Below are 24,795 nucleotides of genomic sequence, written 5' to 3' on the forward strand. Positions count from 1 at the left end.
TCACCAAAGATCCTTAGACAGCACCTTCCAAACCCACGACCACTTCCATCTAGAAGGACAAGGGCAGCAGATACATGGGAACACCACCACCTGCAAGTGCCCCTGCAAGTCACTCACCGTCCTGACTTGGAAATATATCACTGTTCCTTCACAGTCGCTGGGTCAAAATTCTGGAATTGTCTCCCGAACGGCATTGTGGGTCAACCCACAGAACATGGACTGCAGCGATTCAAGAAGGCAGCTCACCACCACCTTCTCAAGGGCAACTAGGGATGGGCAATAAATGCTGGCCCAGCCAGCGACGCCCCTGTCCCCCGAATGAATTTTTTAAAAAGTATCAAATAACATAGCCATGATCAAGAAAAGAGGTGAGAGATAGTATCAAACTAAAGAGTGCACAAACCTGGAATTAAGTGAAAATCCAGAGGTAAATACAAACACAACAAAGGAAAATTCAGAGGCTGCCTTGGGAAATGAGCTCTTGCCCAGTGCAAGCTTAGGTGCCATGGGCAACATCCTATCCAGGGCCTCAGTAAAAGCCACTTCCTAATACAGAGCTGCTATATATTAGGTGTTTTAGCCAGTATTACCAACAAGACAAAAGATAAAGTGGTGCCACAATGTGGGTTTTGAACCAACTCAATGCAGATTTATTTAAGAGCTGTTGCTAGATTGAAGTCCGACATGGAAGAGAGATAAAAACCTACGGATGCCTCTGGTAATGTCACAGCACATCTTGTGACTAATCACACAGAGATGTTTGCTTTACAATATATAACAGGATCTCTCTCTCTTTCACTACATCTCTTGTGTTTGTGTGTCTATGTATTCACGAGAACCACTGCTGTTACTTGCACACTGAAGAGAGTAAAGAAATGAGGAGTGGAAATGATTATTGACAACTATGTTCTTCTGGTGCACAATGTGTTTGTGGTAGTTGTGTGTTGCTATCCCCTTTTAATGGTGGTGTCCCACCCTGACTGACCCTGATCAACCCTCACTGACCCTGATTAGAACATAAGAAATAGGAGAAATAGAAATCCAGCTTGTCGGGCCCGATTTTGTATTCTTATGACCAAAGAGAATAACCTCTCACTTCCTCACATTATGCTCCATCTGTCTGCTTGTTGCCAACTCACTTAACCTATCTATAAATCTTTGCGGCCTCTTTATACCCTGCTCACAGCTTAGCTTCTCAACTCGCTTTACAAAATGAGAGATTGGAGGCTGCAGCTGAGGGGTGAAAGTGATCATCTATCAAACAACACACATTCCTCGTAACCTGTCAAGAAGTGTGACGTGGGGTGCAGGGTCGGGGGGGGTTGTACATTGTTAGGGGGAACCTTTCCAGATACGACAGTAGGATTGATATGTTGGAAGAACTTGGGAATATGTAGAGTTATGAGTTGTTGAGGGGGGAAAGATAGATTTGAGGAGTTCAGTGAGCTCCAATTCAGGCAGGAGGGAGCAGTGCACCAGTCGACTACAAGATTCAGCGCTTTGTCTCCAGGGCTGAAGAGTGACTGTCACCACAAAGAGTTTCCAATCTCAGGAACCACAAACATAAACACACAAAGGGATTGCACATTAACCAGAAATAGTTTCCAGTTATTAATTTAGCCTGATCCCACACAGCACAATCCTGGTCAGGAGAATGAATCATCATGGGTGAATATTTCTGCCAAGTGTAAGTGATGGAGCAACACTGAGCAATCTTCGAGTTACTAATCAAATCCCCATCTCCTGGGCTATGGATTGAACAGTTCTCATTATGTTCACTCTTTTCAGCACAAAATACCCCAATTAATCCAATTACTGATTTGTGGGAGGTTCCCAGTTAATTCTTGCTGTAATACATTTCCCAACTAGCTCCTTGGGCTGAGTCATGTCGGAGCACGGGCTGCACAGGGAAACCCTGAGCACTAAAGTAATGATCCATCATTCAGACCTTTCATGGAGGCCTTTATCCTTTTAGAGGATCCCCAGGTCAGATAATGCAGACAGCCTCTGACTAAGTGTATGTTTCACTTTAGTAAGCCTGCTGGGTTGAAGTGGACAGATTCTTACAGTCAGGTGTGTGATGGAATACTCTCCACCTGCCTGGATGAGTGCAGCTCCAACAACATTCATGATGTTCGCCAAAGCAGCCTTGATTGATACCTCATCTACCGTCTTCAACGTTTATTCCCTCCGCCACTGATGCACAGTCGCACCAGTGTGTAGCATCTACAAGACTCACTGCAAGAAATCATGAAGACCCCTTCCAAATCCGCAATCTCTACCACCTAAATGGGTGGCAGACACATACCTGCAAGTTTCCTTCCATGACACATACTATCTGACTAAGAAATGTATCCTTCACTGGTTCAAAATCCTGGAACTTCCTCCCTAATTATGGGTGTACCTACACCACGTGGACTGCAGCGGTTCAAGGAGACAGCTCACCACCATCTTCTCAAGGGCAGTTGGAATGGGCAATAAATGCTGATCTAGCCAATGATGCTTTCATTCCTAGAGAGAGTGAAAAAAAATCTTTTCACCCATGTGACATAAATCTCATTGGGAAATTGACTCTCGGCATCTATACAAGGATGCCTGGTTCCTCTCCTGATGGACGGCACGGTGACACAGTGGTTAGCACTGCTGCCTCACAGCGCCAGGGACCCGGGTTCGATTCCCGGCTTGGGTCACTATCTGTGCGGAGTCTGTACATTCTCCCCGTGTCTGTATGAGTTTCCTCCGGGTGCTCCAGCTTCCTCCCACAGTCCAAAAGACGTGCTGGTTAGGTGCATTGATCCTGCTAAATTCTCCCTCAGTGTACCCGAACAGGCACTGGAGTGTGGTGGCATGGGGATTTTCACAGTAACTTCATTGCAGTGTTAATGTAGGCCTACTTCTGACACTAATAAATAAACCTAAACAGACACTCAGGAGGGCTACCATGCAAAAACTGGTTCCAGGCTGTACGTGGACAGAGAACGCAGAAGTTGATCTCAAGCGGGGTTTACTTACAAAGAATTTTAAACCACAAAAATGGGCCAACTGGTCCTGATGCCGGCATTTATTTTCCACACAAGCCTCATCCCATCCCTCTTCATCTCACCCAGCAACATATCCTTCTATTCCTTTCTCCCTCCTGTGTTTATCCCGCTTCCCCCTTAAATACATCTTCACCACTCACCTTAAGTATTCTCTGTATTTGCAGGTTTCACTTTCTCACTCCTCTCAGGGTAAAGAAGTTTCTTCTCAATTCCCCATTGTGTAACTACCTCATTTATGATTATGGTCTGGTCTCCCCAAAAGTAAAACATCTTTTCGACATCAATCACACTCATAATTAGAAAGGTCTCACCTCTCATAGGACAGAAAAATGAAACAGGAGTCTGCCATTCAGCCCCTCAAGCCTACTCCAGAATTCACTGGATCATGGCTGACCTTCCACCCGAGTACCAACCGGAGCACCCAGAGGAAACCCACGCAGACACGGGGAGAACATGCAGATTCCGCACAGACAGTGACCCAAGCCAGGAATCGAACCCAGGTCGCTGGCGCTGTGAGGCAGCAGTACTAACCACTGTGCCACCGTGTCTGTGAGTTTCCAGGATATACTAGAAACCTTTCTCCTCTTGAAGCCCATCTCCGTGGCAATATGAATCGTATGGGCCTTATAACCGTGTAGAAATGCTGATGAACTGATTAACTGTCCTTGCAACTCCAGCTCTCTTTTATCTTGGAAGGTTAATAGACAATTTAAAGTAAAACTACTTACAACCCAATATTCTCAACACCATCCTGCAATGTTGAACACTAGCAGTCTAACTACTGTAAGCAGAGATGCTTCTGCCATTGTCTCCAAATGTGACCACCTTGTATCATCTTTCCAGCAAAATAATCTGGATCTCCCTTTAATCTTTACCAGGTACATCAGCCAGGCCTGTTGTCAGGCAGACTTCAGAACCGCTCACATGACCCACTTCATTTTATTCTAAATTAAAGAAACAGTCTCAAAAAATACCAATCTTATAAACCTCATAATTGTAACAAAATGCACAAAGATCTGGAGGAGGTTACTGACACAGGGACTCACAAGGCCATACAAGATTTTAACATTGGAGGCTTTGGGAAAGGGGGGCCTGATGGGGGTCAGTGAATGATCAATGATCAAGGACTTGGGGCAGATTAGGATAGATATATCAATGTTTTGGATAAACCTGTGATTTATGGAGATTGAAGAAGAAAATTATGGAAGAATTGGAATGTATTCTGGAAAGGAGTGCGCAAATCACCAGGAGAGCAATTAGTGGTGGACATCTTGTTGCTCCAGTGCATCTAAGCTATTAGTGACAGTTTCAAACACTTGAAGGCTTTAGAATTGACACGAGGAGATACTTTATAGGCTGTCTACACTTAAGAGTTGATAAAGCACCAGGATCAGATGAGATGCATCCATGGATACTGAGGGAAGTGAGAGTGGAAATTGCAGAGGCACTCGCCTTAATTTTTCCGTCTCCTTTAGGCTAAGGCGTGGTGCCAGAGGACTGAGAGTTGCAAATGATAAATAAGGGTGTATGGATAAACTCAGCCACTGCATGTCAGTCAGTTTAACCTCAATGGTGGGAAGCTTCTAGAAACATTAATTCAGGACAAAATTGATAGCCACTTGAGCAAATTAAGGAAAGCCATCAATGATTTCTTAGGGAAAGGTATAATTCACTAATTTGCTGGAGTCTTTTAAAGAGGTAATAGAAAGGGTTGATGAGGGTAACGCTGTTGATGTTGTGTACATGGACTTCCAAAAGGTATTTGATACAGTGCCACACAACAGACATGAGAAAAATTATAGCTCATGGAATAAAAGGGACATTGGCAATATGGACACAATATTAGCTGAATGTCTGGAAAGAGCGAGTAATGGTTAACGGATGTTTTTCAAGCTAGAGGAAGGTTTGTAGTGGAGTTCGCCAGGGGTCAGTGTGGGGACTCTTGTTTTCCTGATTATATATGAATGACCTAGACCTTGGTGCACAGGGTACAATTACAAAAGGTTCAAATGATACAAAGCATTGTGCACTGAGGAAGAACGTAGAACTTCAAAGGGACACAGACATGCTGGTGGCAATAGGTAGATATGTGGCAGATGAGATTTAATGCAGGGAAGTGTGAAGCAATTCATTTTGATTGGGAGAACGTGAAAAGACATTATAAATTAAAGGGTATAATGCTAAATGGGGCTTTATTAATAGGGGCATAGAGTGCAACACTATGTTGAACTTGTTTAAGATGCTAGTTAGGTCTTAGCTGGAGTATTGCACCCAATCCTGGGTGCCATATTTTAGAAAGACATGAGGTATTAAGGAATGTTGTTATGAATCTTAACCCTGGGTTGTGTGGGGGATAAAATCTGGTTAGGAACCAATAACATTTTGTTTAAAGTGGACAAAAGTTTGAGAAAGCCCCAAGACTCTAGGGGTTTGGAACAAACAAACATAAGCTTTGCAATTTTAAAAAGATGCACCAATGTACAATATCCATCTTACATTCTAACATTCAGGGTAGCTATGAGGCACATGTCAATTGGTCTGACACATCACACTACACAATAGATGATGGATGCAACCAAACCCAATTCCATGGATTTCTCAACAAGCCACCCATACATTTGTCACATTATGAGCCAACCAATCTCACTGAAACTTTGTCTTTCTCATGAGAGTTTCAAATCTCCATATTTGAATATCTCACTTTGGAATTCTCTACAAAAGTTGCTCCAACTTGAATAGCTTGAACAACAACACACCTCACAGGCTTTCAGTCTCAGCTTCCAAAATTCCATTCCCTGCTGTTCTGCCCAGCATGATGAAGGACCTTGTTGTTTGTGAATTTGTCATTCATTCAATTCCCATGATGGCCTTTAGGTACCTTTGTTGGAAACATTCCAGAGCCAGGATGTGGCATCTATAACAGACAGAAAACAGAGAGTTAGGAGGAGGAGTAGAACATATGGCCTCTTGAGACTGTTCCACCAATTAATATGATCATAGCTGATCATTAGCTTCAAATTCACATTCTGCACACTCATCATTTAATATTTCCCACCTTAAACCTCATCGCAAACTTTCCTTTTTATTTATTTCTCTCCTCCTCATTTCTCTGCCTCTGTACGTGGTCATGATGTGGAGATGCCGGCGTTGGACTGGGGTAAACACAGTAAGAAGTTTAACAACACCAGGTTAAAGTCCAACAGGTTTATTTGGTAGCAAAAGCCACACGCGCTTTCGGAGCTGCAAGCCCCTTCTACAGGTGGTTAACAGCAGTTACATCTTTAAATAGTCTGAGTTATTTTACAGGAAGAAGTTTAACAACACCAGGTTAAAGTCCAACAGGTTTATTTGGTAGCAAACGCCACACAAGCTTTCGGAGCTCTAAGCCCCTTCTTCAGGTGAGTGGGAATTCTGTTCACAAACAGAGCTTATAAAGACACAGACTCAATTTACATGAATAATGGTTGGAATGCGAATACTTACAACTAATCAAGTCTTTAAGAAACAAAACAATGTGAGTGGAGAGAGCATCAAGATCTCTTTTACAGGGTCATGGAACTGAAACAATTGAGCGAGATTTTAACTCATTCAAAAACCACCCAGTGAACAAAGGTAAAATTGGTTTCTGTCTCCACAGGTGCTGAGTGACCTGCTGAATATTTCTATCATTATCGATTTTTAGTTCAGACTTTCAATATTTTATTAACTATTTTCCTCCTTTTTGCCTTCTCCCTGCCACAACCCAGTGGGGATTTTCTGATCTAATTGACTCTGGAGCTCCAGGAACATCTTCAACCTCTCTTTACAACAATCTGAGGTCCCTATCTGCTTCAAAAAGACAACCATCATCCCGGTACCTAAGAAAAGCCAAGCAGCGTGCCTTAATGACTATCATCCAGTGGCTCTGACATCCATCATTATGAAGTGCTTCGAAAGGCTAGTCATGGCGCGAATCAATTCCAGCCTCCCAGACTGCCCGATCCACTACAGTTTGCCTACCGCCGCAACAGGTCTACAGCAGATGCCATCTCCCTGGCCCTGCACTCAACCCTGGAACACCTAGATAACAAAGATACCTATGTCAGACTCCTATTTATTGATGACAGCTCAACCCCATTATTCCTACGAAACTCATCTCCAAACTCCGTGGCCTGGGCTTCAGCTCCTCCCTCTGCGACTGGATCCTGAACTTCCTAACCCACAGACCAGAATCAGTAAGGATTGACAACAACACCTCCTCCACGATCATCCTCCAAACCGGTGCCCCACAAGGCTGTGTTCTCAGGCCCCTACTATACTCCTTATACACCTATGACTGTGTGGCCAAATTCCCCTCAAACTTGATTTTCAAGTATGCTGACAACACCACCGTAGTAGGTCGGATCTCAAACAATGACGAGACAGAGTACAGGAATGAGATAGAGAATCTGGTGAACTGGTGCAGCAACAATAATCTCTCCCTCAATGTCAACAAAAAGGAGATTGTCATTGACTTCAGGAAACATAGAGGAGAACATGTCCCTGTCTACATCAACGGGGATGAAGTGGAAAGGGTCGAAAGCTTCAAGTTTTTAGGTGTCCAGATCACCAACAACCTGTCCTGGTCCCCCCATGCCAACACTATAATTAAGAAAGCCCACCAACGCCTCTACTTTCTCAGAAGACGAAGGAAATTTGGCATGTCAGCTACGACTCTCACCAACGTTTACAGATGCACCATAGAAAGCATTCTTTCTGGTTGTATCACAGCTTGGTATGGGCTCCTGCTCTGCCCAAGACCGCAAGAAACTACAAAAGGTCGTGAATGTAGCCCAATCCATCACACAAACCAGCCTCCCATCCATTGACTCTGTCTACATTTCCCGCTGCCTCAGCAAAGCAGCCAGCATAACTAAGGACTCCACGCACCCTGGACATTCTCTCTTCCAACTTTTTCCATCATGGGCCTCTGACAGTTCCGTCATGGGCGGCACGGTGGCACAGTGGTTAGCACTGCTGCTTCATAGCTCCAGGGACCCGGGTTCGATTCCCGGCTTAGGTCACTGTCTGTGTGGAGTTTGCACATTCTCCTCGTGTCTGCGTGGGTTTCCTCCGGGTGCTCCGGTTTCCTCCCACAGTCCAAAGATTGTGCGGGTTAGGTTGATTGGTCATGCTAAAAATTGCCCTTAGTGTCCTGAGATGTGTAGGTTAGAGCGATTAATGGGTAAATATATAGACAGGGAGGTGTTGTCGGTTAAAGGAACCGTGGTGCACGAAAGCTGTGCGGGCCTAGTCGAGAAGAAAAGGAAAGCATACAAAAGGCTCAGAGAGCTTGGCGAAGATAGGGATTTAGAAGAGTAAACGGCTTGTAGGAAGGGACTAAAGAAGGAAATTAGGAGAGCCAGAAGGGGTCACGAGAAGGCCCTGGCAAGTAGGATTAAGGAGAACCCTAAGGTGTTCTCTAAATATGTGAAGAGTAAAAGGATGAAACGTGACAGAATAGGGCCTATAAAAGGTGAAGGCGGGAAAGTCTGTACAGGACCAGTAGAAATGGCAGAGGTGCTCAATGAGTATTTTGCCTTGGTTTTCACAGAGGAGAAGACATGGGTGGATGTACTGCGGGCGTGCGGTGGACTGAAAGGATTGAGTATGTGGACTTTAAGAAAGAGGTTGTGCTGGAATCTTTAATGGCATCAAGATAGATAAGTCGCCGGGTCCAGATGGGATGTACCCCAGGTTACTGTGGGAGGCGAGGGAAGAGATTGCAGAGCCTCTGGCGATGATCTTTGTGTCGTCGATGGAGACGGGAGAGGTGCCGGAGGATTGGAGGATTGCGGATGTGGTTCCTATTTTCAAGAAGGGGAATAGGGATAGTCCAAGTAATTACCGACCGGTGAGCCTAACCTCAGTGGTTGATAAACTGATGGAGAAGATCCTGAGGGACAGGATATATGAGCATTTAGAGAGGTTTAGTATGCTCAAGAGTACTCAGCATGGCTTTGTCAAGGGCAGATCGTGCCTTACGAGCCTGGTGGAGTTCTACGAAAATGTGACTAAACACATTGATGAAGGGAAAGCAGTAGATGTGGTTTATATGGATTTTAGCAAGGCGTTCGATAAGGTCCCCCATGCAAGGCTTCTAGAAAAAGTGAAAGGGCATGGGTTCCAAGGGGCTGCTGCCCGGTGGATCCAGAACTGGCTTGCCCAAAGGAGGCAGAGAGTGGGTATAGATGGGTCTTTTTCTGAATGGAGGTCGGTCACCAGTGGTGTGCCCCAGGGATCTGTTCTGGGACCCTTGCTGCTTGTCATTTTCAGAAATGACCTGGATGAGGAAGCGGAGGGATGGGTTGGTAAGTTTGCCGACGACACGAAGGTTGGTGGGGTTGTGGATAGTCTGGAGGGATGTCAGAAGTTACAGAGGGACATAGATAGGATGCAAGACTGGGCGGACAAGTGGCAGATGGACTTCAACCCAGATAAATGCTTCGTGGTCCATTTTGGTAGGTCAAATGGGATGAAGGAGTACAATATAAAGGGAAAGACTCTTAGTACTGTAGATGATCAGAAGGACCTTGGGGTCTGCGTTCATAGGACTCTAAAATCAGCCCCCCAGGTGGAGGAGGTGGTTAAGAAGGCGTATGGTGTGCTGGCCTTTATCAATCGAGGGATTGAGTTTAGGAGTCCGGGGATAATGATGCAGCTATATAAGACCCTCGTCAGACCTCACTTGGAGTACTGTGCTCAGTTCTGGTCGCCTCACTATAGGAAGGATGTGGAAAAGATTGAAAGGGTGCAGAGGAGATTTACAAGGATGTTGCCTGGATTGAGTGGCATGCCTTATGAGGATAGACTGAGGGAGCTCGGTCTTTTCTCCTTGGAGAGACGAAGGATGAGAGGAGACCTAATAGAGGTGTATAAGAGGCAGAGATCGGGTGGACTCTCAGAGGCTTTTCCCCAGGGTGGAAATGTCTGCTACGAAAGGACACAGGTTTAGGGTGCTGGGGGGTAGGTACAGGGGAGATGTTAGGGGTAAGTTTTTCACACAGAGGGTGGTGGGCGAGTGGAATCGGCTGCCATCAGCGGTGGTGGAGGCAAACTCAATAGGGTCTTTTAAGAGACTCCTGGATGAGTACATGGAGCTTAATAGGATGGAGGGTAATAGGTAGGCCTAAAAGGTAGGGATGTGTTCGGCACAACTTGTGGGCCGAAGGACCTGTTTGTGCTGTAGTTTTTCTGTGTTTCTATGTTTCTATGGATATGGGGGTAGGGCCTGGGTGGGATTGTGGTCGGTGCAGACTCGATGGGCCGAATGGCCTCTTTCTGTACTGTAGGGTTTCTATGATGATGATGACAAAAAGATAAAAAAGTCCGAGATCACGCACCAACTGACTCAAGAACAGCTTCTTCCCTGCTGCTGTCAGACTTTTGAGTGGACCTACCTTATATTAAGTTGATCTTTCTCTACACCCTAGATATGACTATAACACTACATTCTGCACTCTCTCCTTTCCTTCTCTATGAACGGTATGTTTTGTCTGTATAGCGCACAAGAAACAATACTTTTCACTGTATGTTAATACATGTGACAATAATAAATCAAAGCAAACTTTTAAAATTTGGTAGTTTCCCCACCAGCAATGGCAGTGCCTCCATCCCAGACTGCATTGCTGCTGTGGCTGGCTCCTGGTCCCCTGACCGGAGGCGGAAGCTGTGCCGCAGGCGCGCCGCGGCCGCCTGTCACCGGGGTCCTGAGGCCGGAAGTGGTTGCGGCCCTGTTTCCGGGAGAGCCTGAGGTGAGGTCGAGAGGGAGAGTCCGAGCGCCGCCGCCATGATCCTGCTGGAGATCAACAACCGCATCGTGGAGGAAACCCTCAGCCTGAAGCTGGAGAACGCGCTGGCGGGGTACAGACAGCCGGGCGGCGGGGCCAGGGCGGGCGGGAGAGGCCGCAGCGCGGCTCCGGGCGGGCCCCACTTCCTCATTCCCGGGCCCGGGCGGGGTCCCCCCCCCAACTCCCACAGTCACCGAGAGACTGAGACCCGCAAACCCCCCCCCCCCTCCCCCCCAAACCCCACACACACCAGGGATAGCGTCACTGAGCGCCGCACTGTCAGAGGGTCAGTGCTGAGGGAGCGCCGCACTGTCAGAGGGTCAGTGCTGAGGGAGCGCCGCACTGTCAGAGGGTCAGTACTGAGGGAGTGCCGCACTGTCAGAGGGTCAGTACTGAGGGAGTGCCGCACTGTCAGAGGGTCAGTACTGAGGGAGTGCCGCACTGTCAGAGGGTCAGTGCTGAGGGAGTGCCGCACTGTCAGAGGGTCAGTACTGAGGGAGTGCTGCACTGTCAGAGGGTCAGTACTGAGGGAGTGCCGCACTGTCAGAGGGTCAGTACTGAGGGAGTGCCGCACTGTCAGAGGGTCAGTACTGAGGGAGTGCCGCACTGTCAGAGGGTCAGGACTGAGGGAGCGCCGCACTGTCAGAGGGTCAGGACTGAGGGAGTGCCGCACTGTCAGAGGGTCAGTGCTGAGGGAGTGCTGCACTGTCAGAGGGTCAGTACTGAGGGAGTGCCGCACTGTCAGAGGGTCAGTTTAGAAGAATCTGAGTGGGAGTGGGCCATTCAGCCCTTTGAATCTGCTCCACCATTCAACAGGATCATAAGTGATCTGGTTGTGGTGTCAGTTCCACTTTCCTGTCTGCCCCCATGATCCCTTGACTGTCAAAAGTTTGTCCTGAATAAATTCAATGACCAGTTTCAGTGCTTTAGGGGGAAGAAAATTGCACCGGCCGGAAACCCTCTGAGAAAGAAAACTCATCTCCGTGTTAAACAGGAGACCTCATTTTCTTAAACTGCGTCCCTGTTTCTCGTGGCTCCCACGAGGGGGAAGCCATTCTCCTGGCGTTCACCCTATCAAATCCCTCAGGATTTTGTATAATTCAATAAGATCACTTCTCGTTCTTCGAAACTCCAATGGGAATAAATCCAAGTTTTTCTCATAAAATAAGCCTCTCGTCCCAAGAATAAGTCAAGTGAACCTTCTCTGAACTGATTCTCATGCAGTTTTAACTTTTTTCAAATGAGACCAAAATTACATAGTATTCCAGGTGTGATCACACCAATGTTCTGTACAGCTGCAGGGAAACTTCCTTACGTTTATGTTCCATTCTGCTTGCAATAATTATCATTTCATTAACATTCCTGTTCACTGGCTGTCCGTGAATGCCAGCTTTGTTGTGATTCATGTACCAGGTCACCCAGATCCCTCTGTACCTCTGTACACTCCATTTAAATAGTATCCTGTTTTTCTATTCTTCCTGCCAAAGTGGACAAGTTCACATATTTTTACCCACTCACCTAACCTGTCGCTGTCCCTTTGCAGGCTCTCCACTTCCTCTTGACAGATTACTTTCCTGATATTCTGTGATATCAGTAAATTGAGCTCCTGTGTGTTTGGTATCTTCATCCAAATCATTGATGTAAATACTGCAGGAGTGTTGCACTGTTAGCCATTCATCAGATGAGCAGGAGTTCTGCAGGTGTCCTGGACAATATTGATACCATGACTAGCAACGATAAAACAGATAATCTCATTGCTATCTATGGGATCTTGCTGTGTGCAAATTTGACAATCTCAGAGCTGCATCAACTGAACTATTAATTAAATATTTAATATCTGGTTCATAATATGAATGATGAAGCTCAGAGGGTGGTGAGTGTCTGGAAGGAGCTGCCAGAGATAGTTGTAGAGGCGGGTACAATTTTGTCTTTTAAAAAGCATTTAGACAGTTACATGGGTAAAATGGCTATCGAGGGATTTGGGACTACCTTGGTGGTAAAATCTGGGCAGCATGGACAAGTTGGGCTGAAGGGCCTGTTTCTTGTGCTGTAAACCTCTATGACTCTATAAGACAAAATTGGTCCAATCATTTTGTTTCCAGCTGAGGGGGCAACTGGGGCCTCGTCTGAAGCATGGCACCTCTGACATTGCAGCACTCCTTCTGTCCAACTCGGCTTTTCAGCCTGGATGATGTGATCAAGTCTCTGGAGTGGAACTTGAACCTATGACATTCGGATTCAGAAGTGAGAGAGCCAGACACTGAGCCAAGCTGGCATGTGTGGCATGATACATCTGGTGAGAGGAGATGATACGGTTGGGCTGTTGTGTACAAATAGTGACTGAGGGTTCTGTGGGTGAGATTTCAGGACACTTGTTGCTTGTGGAATTCATACCAGTGTGAGAGAGAGAAATAGGACAGGGAGGAGTTTGAACCTGTAAACATTACCAGAATTTACCACGACGATTGAGAGCAGGTTTAAAGTTTAAAATATTTGGAAGATAAAGAGTTGTTAACTGGAATTGAAGGAAGAGGATTGAGTCGAGTATAAATGTTTGTTGGGTGCACAGATTACAGTTTGAATCCTGCTCGCTGTGTAAGAGTTAACTCCAGTTCCTGTTCTTCAGCTAGGTTCCTGTTCTCTATTTTGCATGCTTTGTTTCTCCGGACAGAAAAAGGATGAATCAGTGAGTGTGAAGCTGCAATTGCAGAACCTGACTGAACCCAGCTTTGTTCCACCTCCCACACTCCTCCCCCGCCCCCCCCAAAAGGGTGGAGCCTCAGAGCTGAGCCACGTGTCAGTGCCTCGGAGCTAGGGAGCTGGGTGGGGGTAATATTGCAGTTGTGTAGAGGCGCAGTGAGGGCAGGATCAGCAGCAGGTGAGCCTGCCAGCATTTAGAGTTTGGGCTCACAGTGCAAATGGATGAGTAAAACCTTAGTGAAGAATCAAAATCACAAATATTTAAGAGTCCCACAGTTTGAGAGAGAGATCAGAAGTGGGGATGTTCGCTGATGACTGCAATGTTCCAGACCATTCGTGACTGCCTCAGATTCTGAAGCAGTCCATGTTCGAATGCAGCAAGACCTGCACAAGTGGCAAGTAACATTCACGTCACACAAATGCCAGGCAATGACCATCACCAGAAAGAGACACTCTAACTACCGCCCCTAACATTCATGGTAAAGTATCCCTACAGTGCAGAAAGAGGCCATTTGGCCCATCGAGTCTGCACCGACCACAATCCCACTGAGACCCTATTCCTGTAACCCCACATATTTATCTGTTAATCCCCTGACACTAAGGGGCAATTTAGCACGGCCAATCAACCCCACCTGCACATCTTTGGACTGTGGGCAGAAACCAGAGCACCCGGAGGAAACCCACGCAGACGTGGGGAGAACGTGCAAACTCCATTCAGACAGTGACCTGAGGCCAGAATTGAACCTTGGTCCCTGGCGCTGTGAGGCAGCAGTGCTGTCCACTGTGCCAGCGTGCTGCCCAGAGAGAATCCAACCATCACCTGATTGCATTCAACAGTATCGCCATCACTGAATCCCTCAGTATTAACACCCTGGAGTTTACCATTGACCAGAAACTGACGACCCAGCCATCTAAATACTGTGACTACAAGAGCAGGTCAGAGGCTGAAAATTCTGTGGCAAGTAACTCACCTCCTGACTCCCCTAAAGCCTGTTCACCACTTAAGAAACTCAACACCATCCAGGACAAAGCAGCTACTTGATTGGCAACCCTTCCACAAACCTTCACTCCCTCCACCACCGATGTACAGTAGCACAGTGTACCATCTACACGATGCACGGCAAGAACTCACCTAGACTCAGCCTCGGGTGGAACAGTGGTTAACACTGCTGCCTCAAAGCGCCAGGGACCCAACTTCGATTCCTGGCACGGTTCACTGTCTGTGAGCAGTCTACAAGTTCTCCTCGTGTCTGCGTGGGTTTCCTCCCCCAGTCCGAACGCTGTGCTGGTTAGGGTGCATTGGCCATACTAAATTTCCCTCCGTGTACCCGAACAGGTGCCGGAGTGTGGCGACTAGGGGATTTTCACAGTAACTTCATTGCAGTGTTAATGTAAGCCTACTTGTGACAAATAAACTTTAAAAACTTTAGCATCATCCAAACTCTCAGGCACCTTCCAAACCCACTACCATCTAGAAGGACATGGGCAGCAGATACTGGGAATGCCACCATCTGGAAGTTCCCTTCCAAGTCATTCATCCTAGGTTCAATTCTGGCCTCAGGTCACTGTCTGAGTGGAGTTTGCACGTTCTCCCCACGGCTGCGTGGGTTTCCTCCGAGTGCCCCGGTTTCTGCCCACAGTCCAAAGATGTGCAGGTTAGGTTGATTGGCCGTGCTAAATTGCCCCTTAGTGTCAGGGGATTAACAGATAAATATGTGGGGTTACGGGAATAGGGTCTCAGTGGGATTGTGGTTGGTGCAGACTCGATGGGCCAAATGGCCTCTTTCTGCACTGTAGGGTTACTTTGACTGTAGGGATACTCCTGACTTGGAAATATATCGACATTCCTTCATTTTTACAGAGTCACAATCCTGGAACTCCCTCCCTAACAGCGCTGTGGCTGTACCTACACCACATGGACTGCAGTGGGTTTAAGAAGGCAGCTCACCACCACCTTCTCAAGGGCAGTCAGGGATGGGTAATAAACGTTGGCCAAGACAGCGATGCCTACATCTTTTGAAAGAATTTTTAAATGAGGGAGGGGAGGGGGCAGATGGGACCCCCCCCCTGTTTGAAGGGAAGGGGCTGTGCAGTTTGAGGGGGTGTGATGGAGTGGAGGGGCCTCTCAGGGATGTGATGGAGGGGAGGGGTCCTTCACGGGGTGAGATGAAGGGGTTGGTTCTCAGTGCTCTAGATAAGAATGAATTTGAGGCCGAGACAATGGAACGGCTCCAGGTTTCAATGCAGGGAGGAGGAAGTGTGTTTCGAATAGGGAACTTGGATTATTCAGGAGAGGAACACAGACTCTGTGTTAATCCTGGGTGAAAATTTGCATTGGTAACAAAGCATCACATCAGGTGTATCATCGCTTCAGATTGTGAAGAAAAGTCACGTCATGTCACAGGTGCAAATAGCCACAGCCCCGCAGTGCAATGAAAAACTGGTTTATGTTTTTGATATGTTGTTTGAGGAGGGATGTTGACCAGGGCTTTGAAAGCACTCGCGCTGTCCCTGTGTTATATTACATAAGGAGAGGACAGCATTTACATTTATTCCAAATAGCACAGCAACTATTGACACAGGTATTTTACCCACCCATTCAGCATTTGTACCCTAACTGATTGGAGCTCTGGTGTGAGTAACTTTTACTGAATGAGCTTTATGTCTCAACTAACTCTCTCTTTTTTACAGCAACAAACCTGATACAGTGGAAGTCACTTTTGCAGGTAAGCATTGGTGTTTGGCTACAATGACGTGTCTTTGTACCCTGGGGCTGACTAGAGGCTGCAGCTGCTCTGTTCAGCAAGATAGAGGCATTTGCTCATCATGAGTTGCTTCTGTTTTGGCACAAAGGCCATTCAGTCCCTGCCTGGCTCTGTAGAGCAGTCAGTCCCATTTCCCCACTCTATCCCCATGGCCCTGCAAATTTCTTTCCCTCAGGTGCCCATCCAGTTTCTTTCAAGATCATTAATCATCCCATCCATCACCCTTGAGGACAGCGAGCTTCCCATCACTAACACTGGCTGCGTATTAAATTTCTTCCCCACAGTTGGTTCAGCAGAACTCCATGCTTTTGTACTCGATGCTTCTGTATGTGAAGCCAAGATCCCATACGTTCTGCAAGTTATTCTCAGTTGTAGCTGAGTCCAATTCCCAGCTCAGTAAACTGGCCATGTCAGGTTTCAGCCCTATGGTGTGTGTGGATTCTGGTTTTTGTTCTGGACTTTATGCAGAGGACAGAACAATGCCATCACCTGAACTCGCCAAACGCTGGAAGGTTGATCCAGTGCTTGGCCAGGAGTGCAGAGTGAGGCGTTTGGTTTGGCTGTGATATCATCTATCTCCTGGGCCCCAAGATTCTGCAATAATGTGCAGAATAATTGGCACCAGGCCACCTCTCCCTCATGTTGCAGTTTGGGTGGCTGTGTAGGAAAGGTAGGATGCTGTCCCGGAGGGTCCATGGGTCTGGATTACTAACGGGTGGCGGGTGCTGAGGTTTTCCTTTGAAGTTTTTCTGATGTTTCCTCTTTGCTCCAGATTTTGATGGAGTCCTTTACCACATTTCCAACCCAAATGGAGATAAGACCAAGGTGATGGTCAGCATTTCATTGAAGTTCTACAAAGAGCTGCAAGATCATGGAGCAGATGAGGTGAGTGTAACCGGATGGTGGAATGAAGACGATCACTCCGGTTATTAACAACTTGCATTTATGCTGCACTTTTAAAGCAGTGAAACATTCCAAAGCCTTCAGCAGCGGAGCATCATGGTCAGAGAAAACGTGATACAATTCACTGAGAAAATATGAGGTCAGCTGACCAAAACCCCTCAGCAGTGTTTTAAAGGAGGGGAGAGAGACAGAGGGGTTTAAAAGGGGAATTCCAGAGCTTAAAGCCCTGGGGCTGAAGGCACGGCTATGGGACAATAAATATTGGGGATGCTGCAGAAGCCAGTATCGGAGGAACACAGAGAGAGATCACCGGAGGGTTGGAAGAGGTTTAGAACATAGAACATTACAGCGCAGTACAGGCCCTTCGGCCCTCAATGTTGCGCCGACCAGTGGAACCAATCTAAAGCCCCTCTAATCTACACTATTCCAATATCATCCATATGTTTATCCAATAACCATTTAAATGCTCTTAATGTTGACGAGTCCACTACTGCTGCAGGCAGGGCATTCCACGCCCTTACTCCTCTCTCTGAGTAAAGAACCTACCTCTAACATCTGTCCTATATCTCTCACCCCTCAATTTAAAGCTATGTCCCCTCGTGCTAGCCATCACCATCCGAGGAAAAAGGCTCTCACTATCCACCCTATCTAATCCTCTGATCATCTTGTATGCCTCTATTAAGTCACCTCTTAACCTTCTCTCTAACGAAAACAACCTCAAGCCCCTCAGCCTTTCCTCATAAGACCTTCCCACCATACCAGGCAACATCCTGGTAAATCTCCTCTGCACCCTTTCCAACACTTCCACATCTTTCCTATAATACGGCGACCAGAACTGTACGCAATACTCCAAATGCGGCCGTACCAGAGTTTTGTACAGTTGCAGCATGACCTCCTGGCTCCGAAACTCAATCCCTCTACCAATAAAAGCTAACACACCGTACGCCTTCTTAACAACCCTATCAACCTGGGTGCCAACTTTCAGGGATCTATGCACATGGACACCCAGATCCCTCTGTTCATCCACACTACCAAGTATCTTACCATTAGCCCAGTACTCTGTATTCCTGTTACTCCTTCCAAAGTGAATCACTTCACACTTTTCCGCATTAAACTCCATTTGCCACTTCTCAGCCCAGCTCTGCAGCTTATCTATGTCCCTCTGTAACCTGCCACTTCCCTCCGCACTGTCTACAACTCCACCGATTTTAGTGTCATCCGCAAATTTACTAATCCATCCTTCCACGTCCTCATCCAGGTCATTAATAAAAATGACAAACAGCAGTGGCCCCAAAACAGATCCTTGCGGTACACCACTAGTAACTGAACTCCAGGATGAATATTTCCCATCAACCACTACCCTCTGTTTTCTTACAGCTAGCCAATTCCTGATCCAAACCACTAAATCACCCTCAATCCCATGTGTCCGTATTTTCTGCAAAAGCTTACCATGGGGAACCTTATCAAACGCTTTGCTGAAATCCACATACACCACATCAACCGCTTTACCCTCATCCATCTCTTTGGTCACCTTCTCAAAGAACTCAATAAGGTTTGTGAGGCACGACCTATCCTTCACAACACCGTGCTGACTATCCCTAATCAAATTATTCCTTTCTAGGTGATTATAAATCCTATCTCTTATAATCCTTTCCAATACTTTGCCCACAACAGAAGTAAGGCTCACCGGTCTATAATTACCAGGGTTGTCCCTACTCCCCTTCTTGAACAAGGGGACAACATTTGCTATCCTCCAGTCTTCTGGCACTGTTCCTGTAGACAATGACGACACAAAGATCAAAGCCAAAGGCTCTGCAATCTCCTCTCTAGCCTCCCAGAGAATCCTAGGATAAATCCCATCCGGCCCAGGGGACTTATCTATTTTTACCCTTTCCAGAATTGCTAACACCTCCTTATGAACCTCAATCCTGTCCAGTCCAACAGCCTGCATCTCAGTACTCCCCCCGACAACACTGTCCCTCTCCTGTGTGAATACCGACGAAAAATATTCATTTAGTGCCTCACCTATCTCTTCAGACTCCACGCACAACTTCCCACGACTGTCCTTGACTAGCCCTAATCTTACCCTAGTCATTCTTTTACTCCTGACATACCTATAGAAAGCTTTAGGGTTTTCCTTGATCCTACCTGCCAAAGATTGCTCATGTCCCCTCCTGGCTCTTCTTAACTCTTCCTTTAGGTCCTTCCTGGCTAACTTGTAACTCTCAAGTGCCCAAACTGAGCCTTCACGTCTCATCTTAACATAAGTCTCCTTCTTCCTCTTCACAAGAGATTTAACCTCCTTAGTAAACCACGGTTCCCTCACACGTCTGCTTCCTCCCTGCCTGACAGGTACATATTTATCAAGGACGTGTAGTAGCTGTTCCTTGAACAAATTCCACATTACAATTGTGCCCATCCCCTGCAGTTTCCTTCCCCAACCTATGCCAGCTAAATCTCGCCTAATCGTATCATAATTTCCTTTCCCCCAGCTATAACTCTTGCCCTTTGGTATATACCTGTCCTTTTCCATTGCTAAAGTAAACGTAATCGAATTGTGGTCACTGTCACCAAAGTGCTCACCTACCTCCAAATCTAACACCTGGCCTGGTTCATTACCCAGTACCAAATCCAATGTGGCCTCGCCTCTTGTTGGTCTATCTACATACTGCGTCAGGAAGCCTTCCTGCACACATTGGACAAAAACCGACCCCTCTAAAGTACTCGAACTATAGCTTTTCCAGTCAATATTTGTAAAGTTAAAGTCCCCCAGTACAACTACCCTGTTACTTTCGCTCCTATCCAAAATCATCTTTGCAATCTTTTCCTCTACATCTCTGGAACTTTTCGGAGGTCTATAAAAAACTCCCAACAGAGTGACCTCTCCTTTCCTGTTTCTAACCTCAGCCCAAACTACCTCAGTAGACGAGTCCTCATCAAATGTCCTTTCTGCCACCGTAATACTGTCCTTGACTAACAATGCCACACCTCCCCCTCTTTTACCACCTTCCCTGCACTTACTGAAACATCTAAACCCCGGAACCTGCAACAACCATTCCTGTCCCTGCTCTATCCATGTCTCCGAGATGGCCACAACATCGAAATCCCAGGTACCAACCCATGCTGCAAGCTCACCCACCTTATTCCGGATGCTCCTGGCGTTGAAGTATACACACTTCAAACCGCCTTCCTGCCTGCCAGTACACTCCTGCGACTCTGAAACCTCATCCATGACCTCACTACTCTCAACCTCCTGCACACCGGAGCTACAATTCAGGTACCCACCCCCCCTGCTGAATTAGTTTAAACCCTCCCGAAGAGCATTAGCAAATTTCCCTCCCAAGATATTGGTACCCCTCTGGTTCAAGTGCAGACCATCCTGTTTGTAGAGGTCCCACCTACCCCAGAAAGAGCTCCAATTGTTCAGGTATCTGAATCCCTCCCTCCTGCACCATCTCTGTAACCACGTGTTCAACTGCTCTCTCTGGGATTGGGAGGCCATGGACAATTAGAAATGAGGGTGAGAATTTTTTAAGGGAGCTGTTTTTGGAACAGAATTGTTCTGAAGTTGATGTGATGAGTTTCTACTTCTCTGTCCCTGGGATATCCAGAACTTCCTATTTCCTTGTAGTCCTAACAATAAGAACCCCTCAAAATACTTCCCATGCTGGTCTGCAGTGAATGGTTGCAGGGAAAAGATGTAATTCTGTATCAGTAAGCACCTTATGCAATGAGCTGAATGCTGTGGCACTTGGGTGTTTCTTTAGTTACACCTGTCGTTTTAGATACTCACCTGCGCAGTTGACCATGGCAGGAGAATCTTGGATTGTTGGAAAATCCCCGCTGGTTCACGGCTGGTTTTAGGGAAGGAAACCTACCCTCCTTACCTAATCCTGGCAGGACACATAGCAATGTGGTTGACCCTTGGCTGTCCTGTGAAGTGGCTTAACAAGTCGCTCTGTCACATCAAAACACGACCAACAGCTTGAGGAAGTGGCCCACCACCACCTTCTCGGGACAGCTAGGGGTAATTAATGACTGTCAGTTTTACCAGTGAGGCCAATATCCTGAGAATGTTTTTTTAAAAATCAAACATTATGATTGAATTTGGAACATTCCTTCCCTGTGCGACTCCATCACCTTGTCTATCACATCACCCACACCTGAAAGAAAAAACTGATTAAGAAAATGAGACTGCAAGTATCCACACAACTGGAGGCCTGTAAGCTTAGTGAGCAAGTTATGCTGCAGACAGTGTAAAACTCAGCAGTGACTCTCACTGCAGACATTGTTCATTTAAACCCTGAACTCCCTCCACTGTGGCTTCCTGTCAGTGGTTTTAATTTTCATTCAAGTGCAAAGAAACATGAAGTCATTAACTGACAAACTGACCGCCCAAGGCCACTCTTTAGTGAGTGATTGTAACAGGAATCATACAGCTGCAGTGGCCACTCGGCCCATTGGAGGCTGGATAAAAGCTTAATTTGTCATGGGTTAAAGTGGCAGTGAAATTTTGAGGCTGGATTCGCGCTGGAAATGTCTGCCTGAATAATTGGCATCTGAAAGAGAAACTGTTCAGGTGGTTTCCAACAGAGCCTCTCGTGAATACAGCCTATCCTTGCCTCTGCCAATCATTAGCTGCTGATCTACCTCCTTACCCCCTTCCCTCCATTTTAGAGCTTACTGCCCTGTAAAATGTTCTTATTCACCATTTATACAAGAATGCTGTGGTGATGTACATTTACCTCATTTTGATCTGAATTCAGTTTACTTTGCGTTACTGTGTGAATGTCGCTCAGGGCTAATAATTATCTTGCACAATGCTGGTAATCTCATTCCATCTCCTGTTGAGGTAGAATGTATGAAACTCTACACACATCACACACAGGCTAAAACTACATAATGGATTTATTTGCAATTATAGATTTACAGAAGCAAAGATTAAAACAAAATAATAAGTGTAAGTGGTAATTGATAATTTTATTTTTTGATAGGGTGTGGGATTACCTGGCTGGTCCAGCATTTGTTGAACATCCCTAATTGCCCTGAACTGGTGCCATTTCAGAGGGTAGTTATGAATCAACCACATTGCTGTGAATCTGGAGTCACATGTAGGCCAGAGAGGGACGGCAGATTTCCTTCCCTGAAGGACATGAGTGAACCAGATGGGTTTTTACAGCAATTGGTGATACTTTCATGTTCTAGCTTTCAATTCCAGATTTATTAATTGAATTTAAATTGCACCAGATGCTGTGATGGGATTTGAACCCATGTCCCCAGAGTCTGAATCACTGGATAACTATCCATCAACATTGCCACTGCACCACCATCTCCCTCAATTTACAATAAACTAGCAAAGCCTCTAACCTTCTGGAATCCCTGTTGTTTCTGACATTCTTGAATAGATAATACCTTGTGAGTAACTGCTGAGAGGTTCCTGTACCCACTGTACATTGGCAGAATGACAGTTATTGGTTCAAAGGTTGCTAAGTTCTTTTTTGATTCTCTTTATACATCCACCAAACTGCTGACAATTCAACTTCTCTTCCTGACCCTCATGTTAGCTGATCTTAATAGTTCCCTCCCCTTGGGTGCTGGTTGCTCTCCCCATCAAATCATCACCCCCCCCCCCCCCTCGATGTACCCTATCGACTCCTCTGTCCTTGCAAACCACCACCCATCTCCAAACTGCCATTTCTCCAAAGCCTTTGAAATGTCGCCCTTCAAATCCATGCTTCGATCACACCAGGCAGGTTTTTGAGCCTGGCATCGCACAGAAACAGCTCTTCTCAAAAACTCAGATCCTGTGTGACTGTGACGAAGGGAAACTTCCCCCCCCTCGTCCTTCTCCAGCTGTCTGCAGCCTTTGACACGGTTTGGTGACCTAATCCTCCTCCAACACCTCGCCACTGTTATCCAGCTGGACAGGGCTGCTCCTGGTTCCATTCTTATCTATTTAATCATATCTGGTGTATTACCTGCCATCATTTCTCTTCCTTTTCCCACACCTTCACCTCTGGTGTCCCCCAAGGACCCGCCCTTGATCCCCTCCTATTGCTCATCTATACACCTGAGCAACATCTCGGAACAAGTTAGATTCCACACGTACGCTGACAACAACCAGCTGTAGCTCACCATCGCCTCCCTTGACTCCTCTGTTATTGATAAATGATCAGTTCATTGTGCAGTTTTGGTCTCCACGTTTAAAGGATGTGCTGGCATTGGATGTGGGACAGCAAAGGTCATTAGATTGGTCCTTGGGATGAGGGGATTGTCCTATGATGAGGAGCTGAGGAAATTAGGTCTACGTTTTCTGGGGTGTGGAGGAGTGAGAGTCGATCTCATTGAAACCAATAAAATTCCGAATGGGTTTGACAGGGTGAGAGATTGTTTCCTTTGGTCAGGGAATCTAAAACACAGTCTCAGGATAAGGGGTCAATCAATTAGGACTGAGATGAGAAGAAATACTTCATTCGGAGGGTTGTGAATCTTTGAAATTCTCTCCCCCACAGGGTTGTGGATGCTCCGTTGTTGAATATGTTTAATGCTGTGGGATAGACAGATTTTGGTCTCTTGGGATTAATGGATGTTGGGAGCGGGTGGGAAAATGGAGTTAAAGTTCAGAATCAGCTGTGATTGTACTGACTGACGGAGCAGACTCGATAGGCTGAATAGTCCTGGGTGAGCAGAAATTTCCTCCAATTAAACGCTGGGAAAACTGAAGCCGTTGTTTTTGATTCTTGCCCCAAACTCTCTTCACTATCTCTGACTCCCTCTCTCCCTGGCAACAGTCTGAGATTAAGAATTATTCTCAGATTCCCCCAGGGTTGCACCCCTCCATACCTCTGTAACCCAATCCAGTCCCACAACATTGAGATCTCTGTGCCCATTTAATTCTGGTCTCTTGGGCATCCCTGGTTTTAATCACTGTCATTGGTGGCATTTCTTTCTGTTGCCTGGGCGCTATTCTCTGGAACACACACCCAAAACCCCTCTGGCCCCTGCCACCCACCCCTCTCCTTTAAGACACTCTTTAAAATCTACACTTTCACCGAGCTATTAGTCACCAGACCAAATATCTCCTTTTGTGACTTAGTATTAAGTTTTGTTTGATAACAATCCTCTGTGAAGCACCTCGAGATGGTTTTAATGCATTAAAGATGCTATGTAAATGCAAAGTTGTTGAAGGAACGCAGAGGGCACCAGCAGGTAGTTTCAATGGAAATTATTAACCAATGAGACAGGAAGAGAGAAGTTGGTGCACCCGTTCCATCATCTTCGAATGAAATTCCCCTCCCTGCCCCACAACTTATCAATACAACCAACTCACTAGGAGCCAGATTCTCATTGGGAGGTGGGGGGGAGGTGCTCTGTTGGTGTAGGTGCAGGGTGTGACTCTGCCTGCAGAGCTGTTGGTGTAGGTGCAGGGTGTGACTCTGCCTGCAGAGCTGTTGATGTAGGTACAGGGTGGGGCTCTGCCTGCAGAGCTGTTGGTGTAGGTGCAGGGTGTGACTCTGCCTGCAGAGCTGTTGGTGTAGGTACAGGGTGTGACTCTGCCTGCAGGGCTGTTGGTGTAGG

The 24,795-nt window shown here is 46.5% G+C and overlaps 1 protein-coding gene across 1 annotated transcript in view; it reads left to right on the plus strand.

The window, feature by feature from the left end:
* The first annotated feature begins 10,713 nt into the window (after window positions 1-10,713).
* Window positions 10,714-24,795, plus strand: part of arpc2 (actin related protein 2/3 complex, subunit 2) — a 41,589-nt gene continuing 27,507 nt past the window's right edge. Inside the window, exons 1-3 of the mRNA XM_078227787.1 lie at window positions 10,714-10,922; window positions 16,241-16,275; window positions 17,087-17,199. Coding sequence (XP_078083913.1) covers window positions 10,849-10,922; window positions 16,241-16,275; window positions 17,087-17,199 — 222 coding nt within the window. The 5' untranslated portion in view covers window positions 10,714-10,848. The remainder of the gene's footprint in view (window positions 10,923-16,240; window positions 16,276-17,086; window positions 17,200-24,795) is intronic.

The sequence above is a fragment of the Mustelus asterias genome, chromosome 14 (genome assembly GCF_964213995.1).
Source record: "Mustelus asterias chromosome 14, sMusAst1.hap1.1, whole genome shotgun sequence".
Classification (NCBI taxonomy): Eukaryota; Metazoa; Chordata; class Chondrichthyes; order Carcharhiniformes; family Triakidae; genus Mustelus; species Mustelus asterias.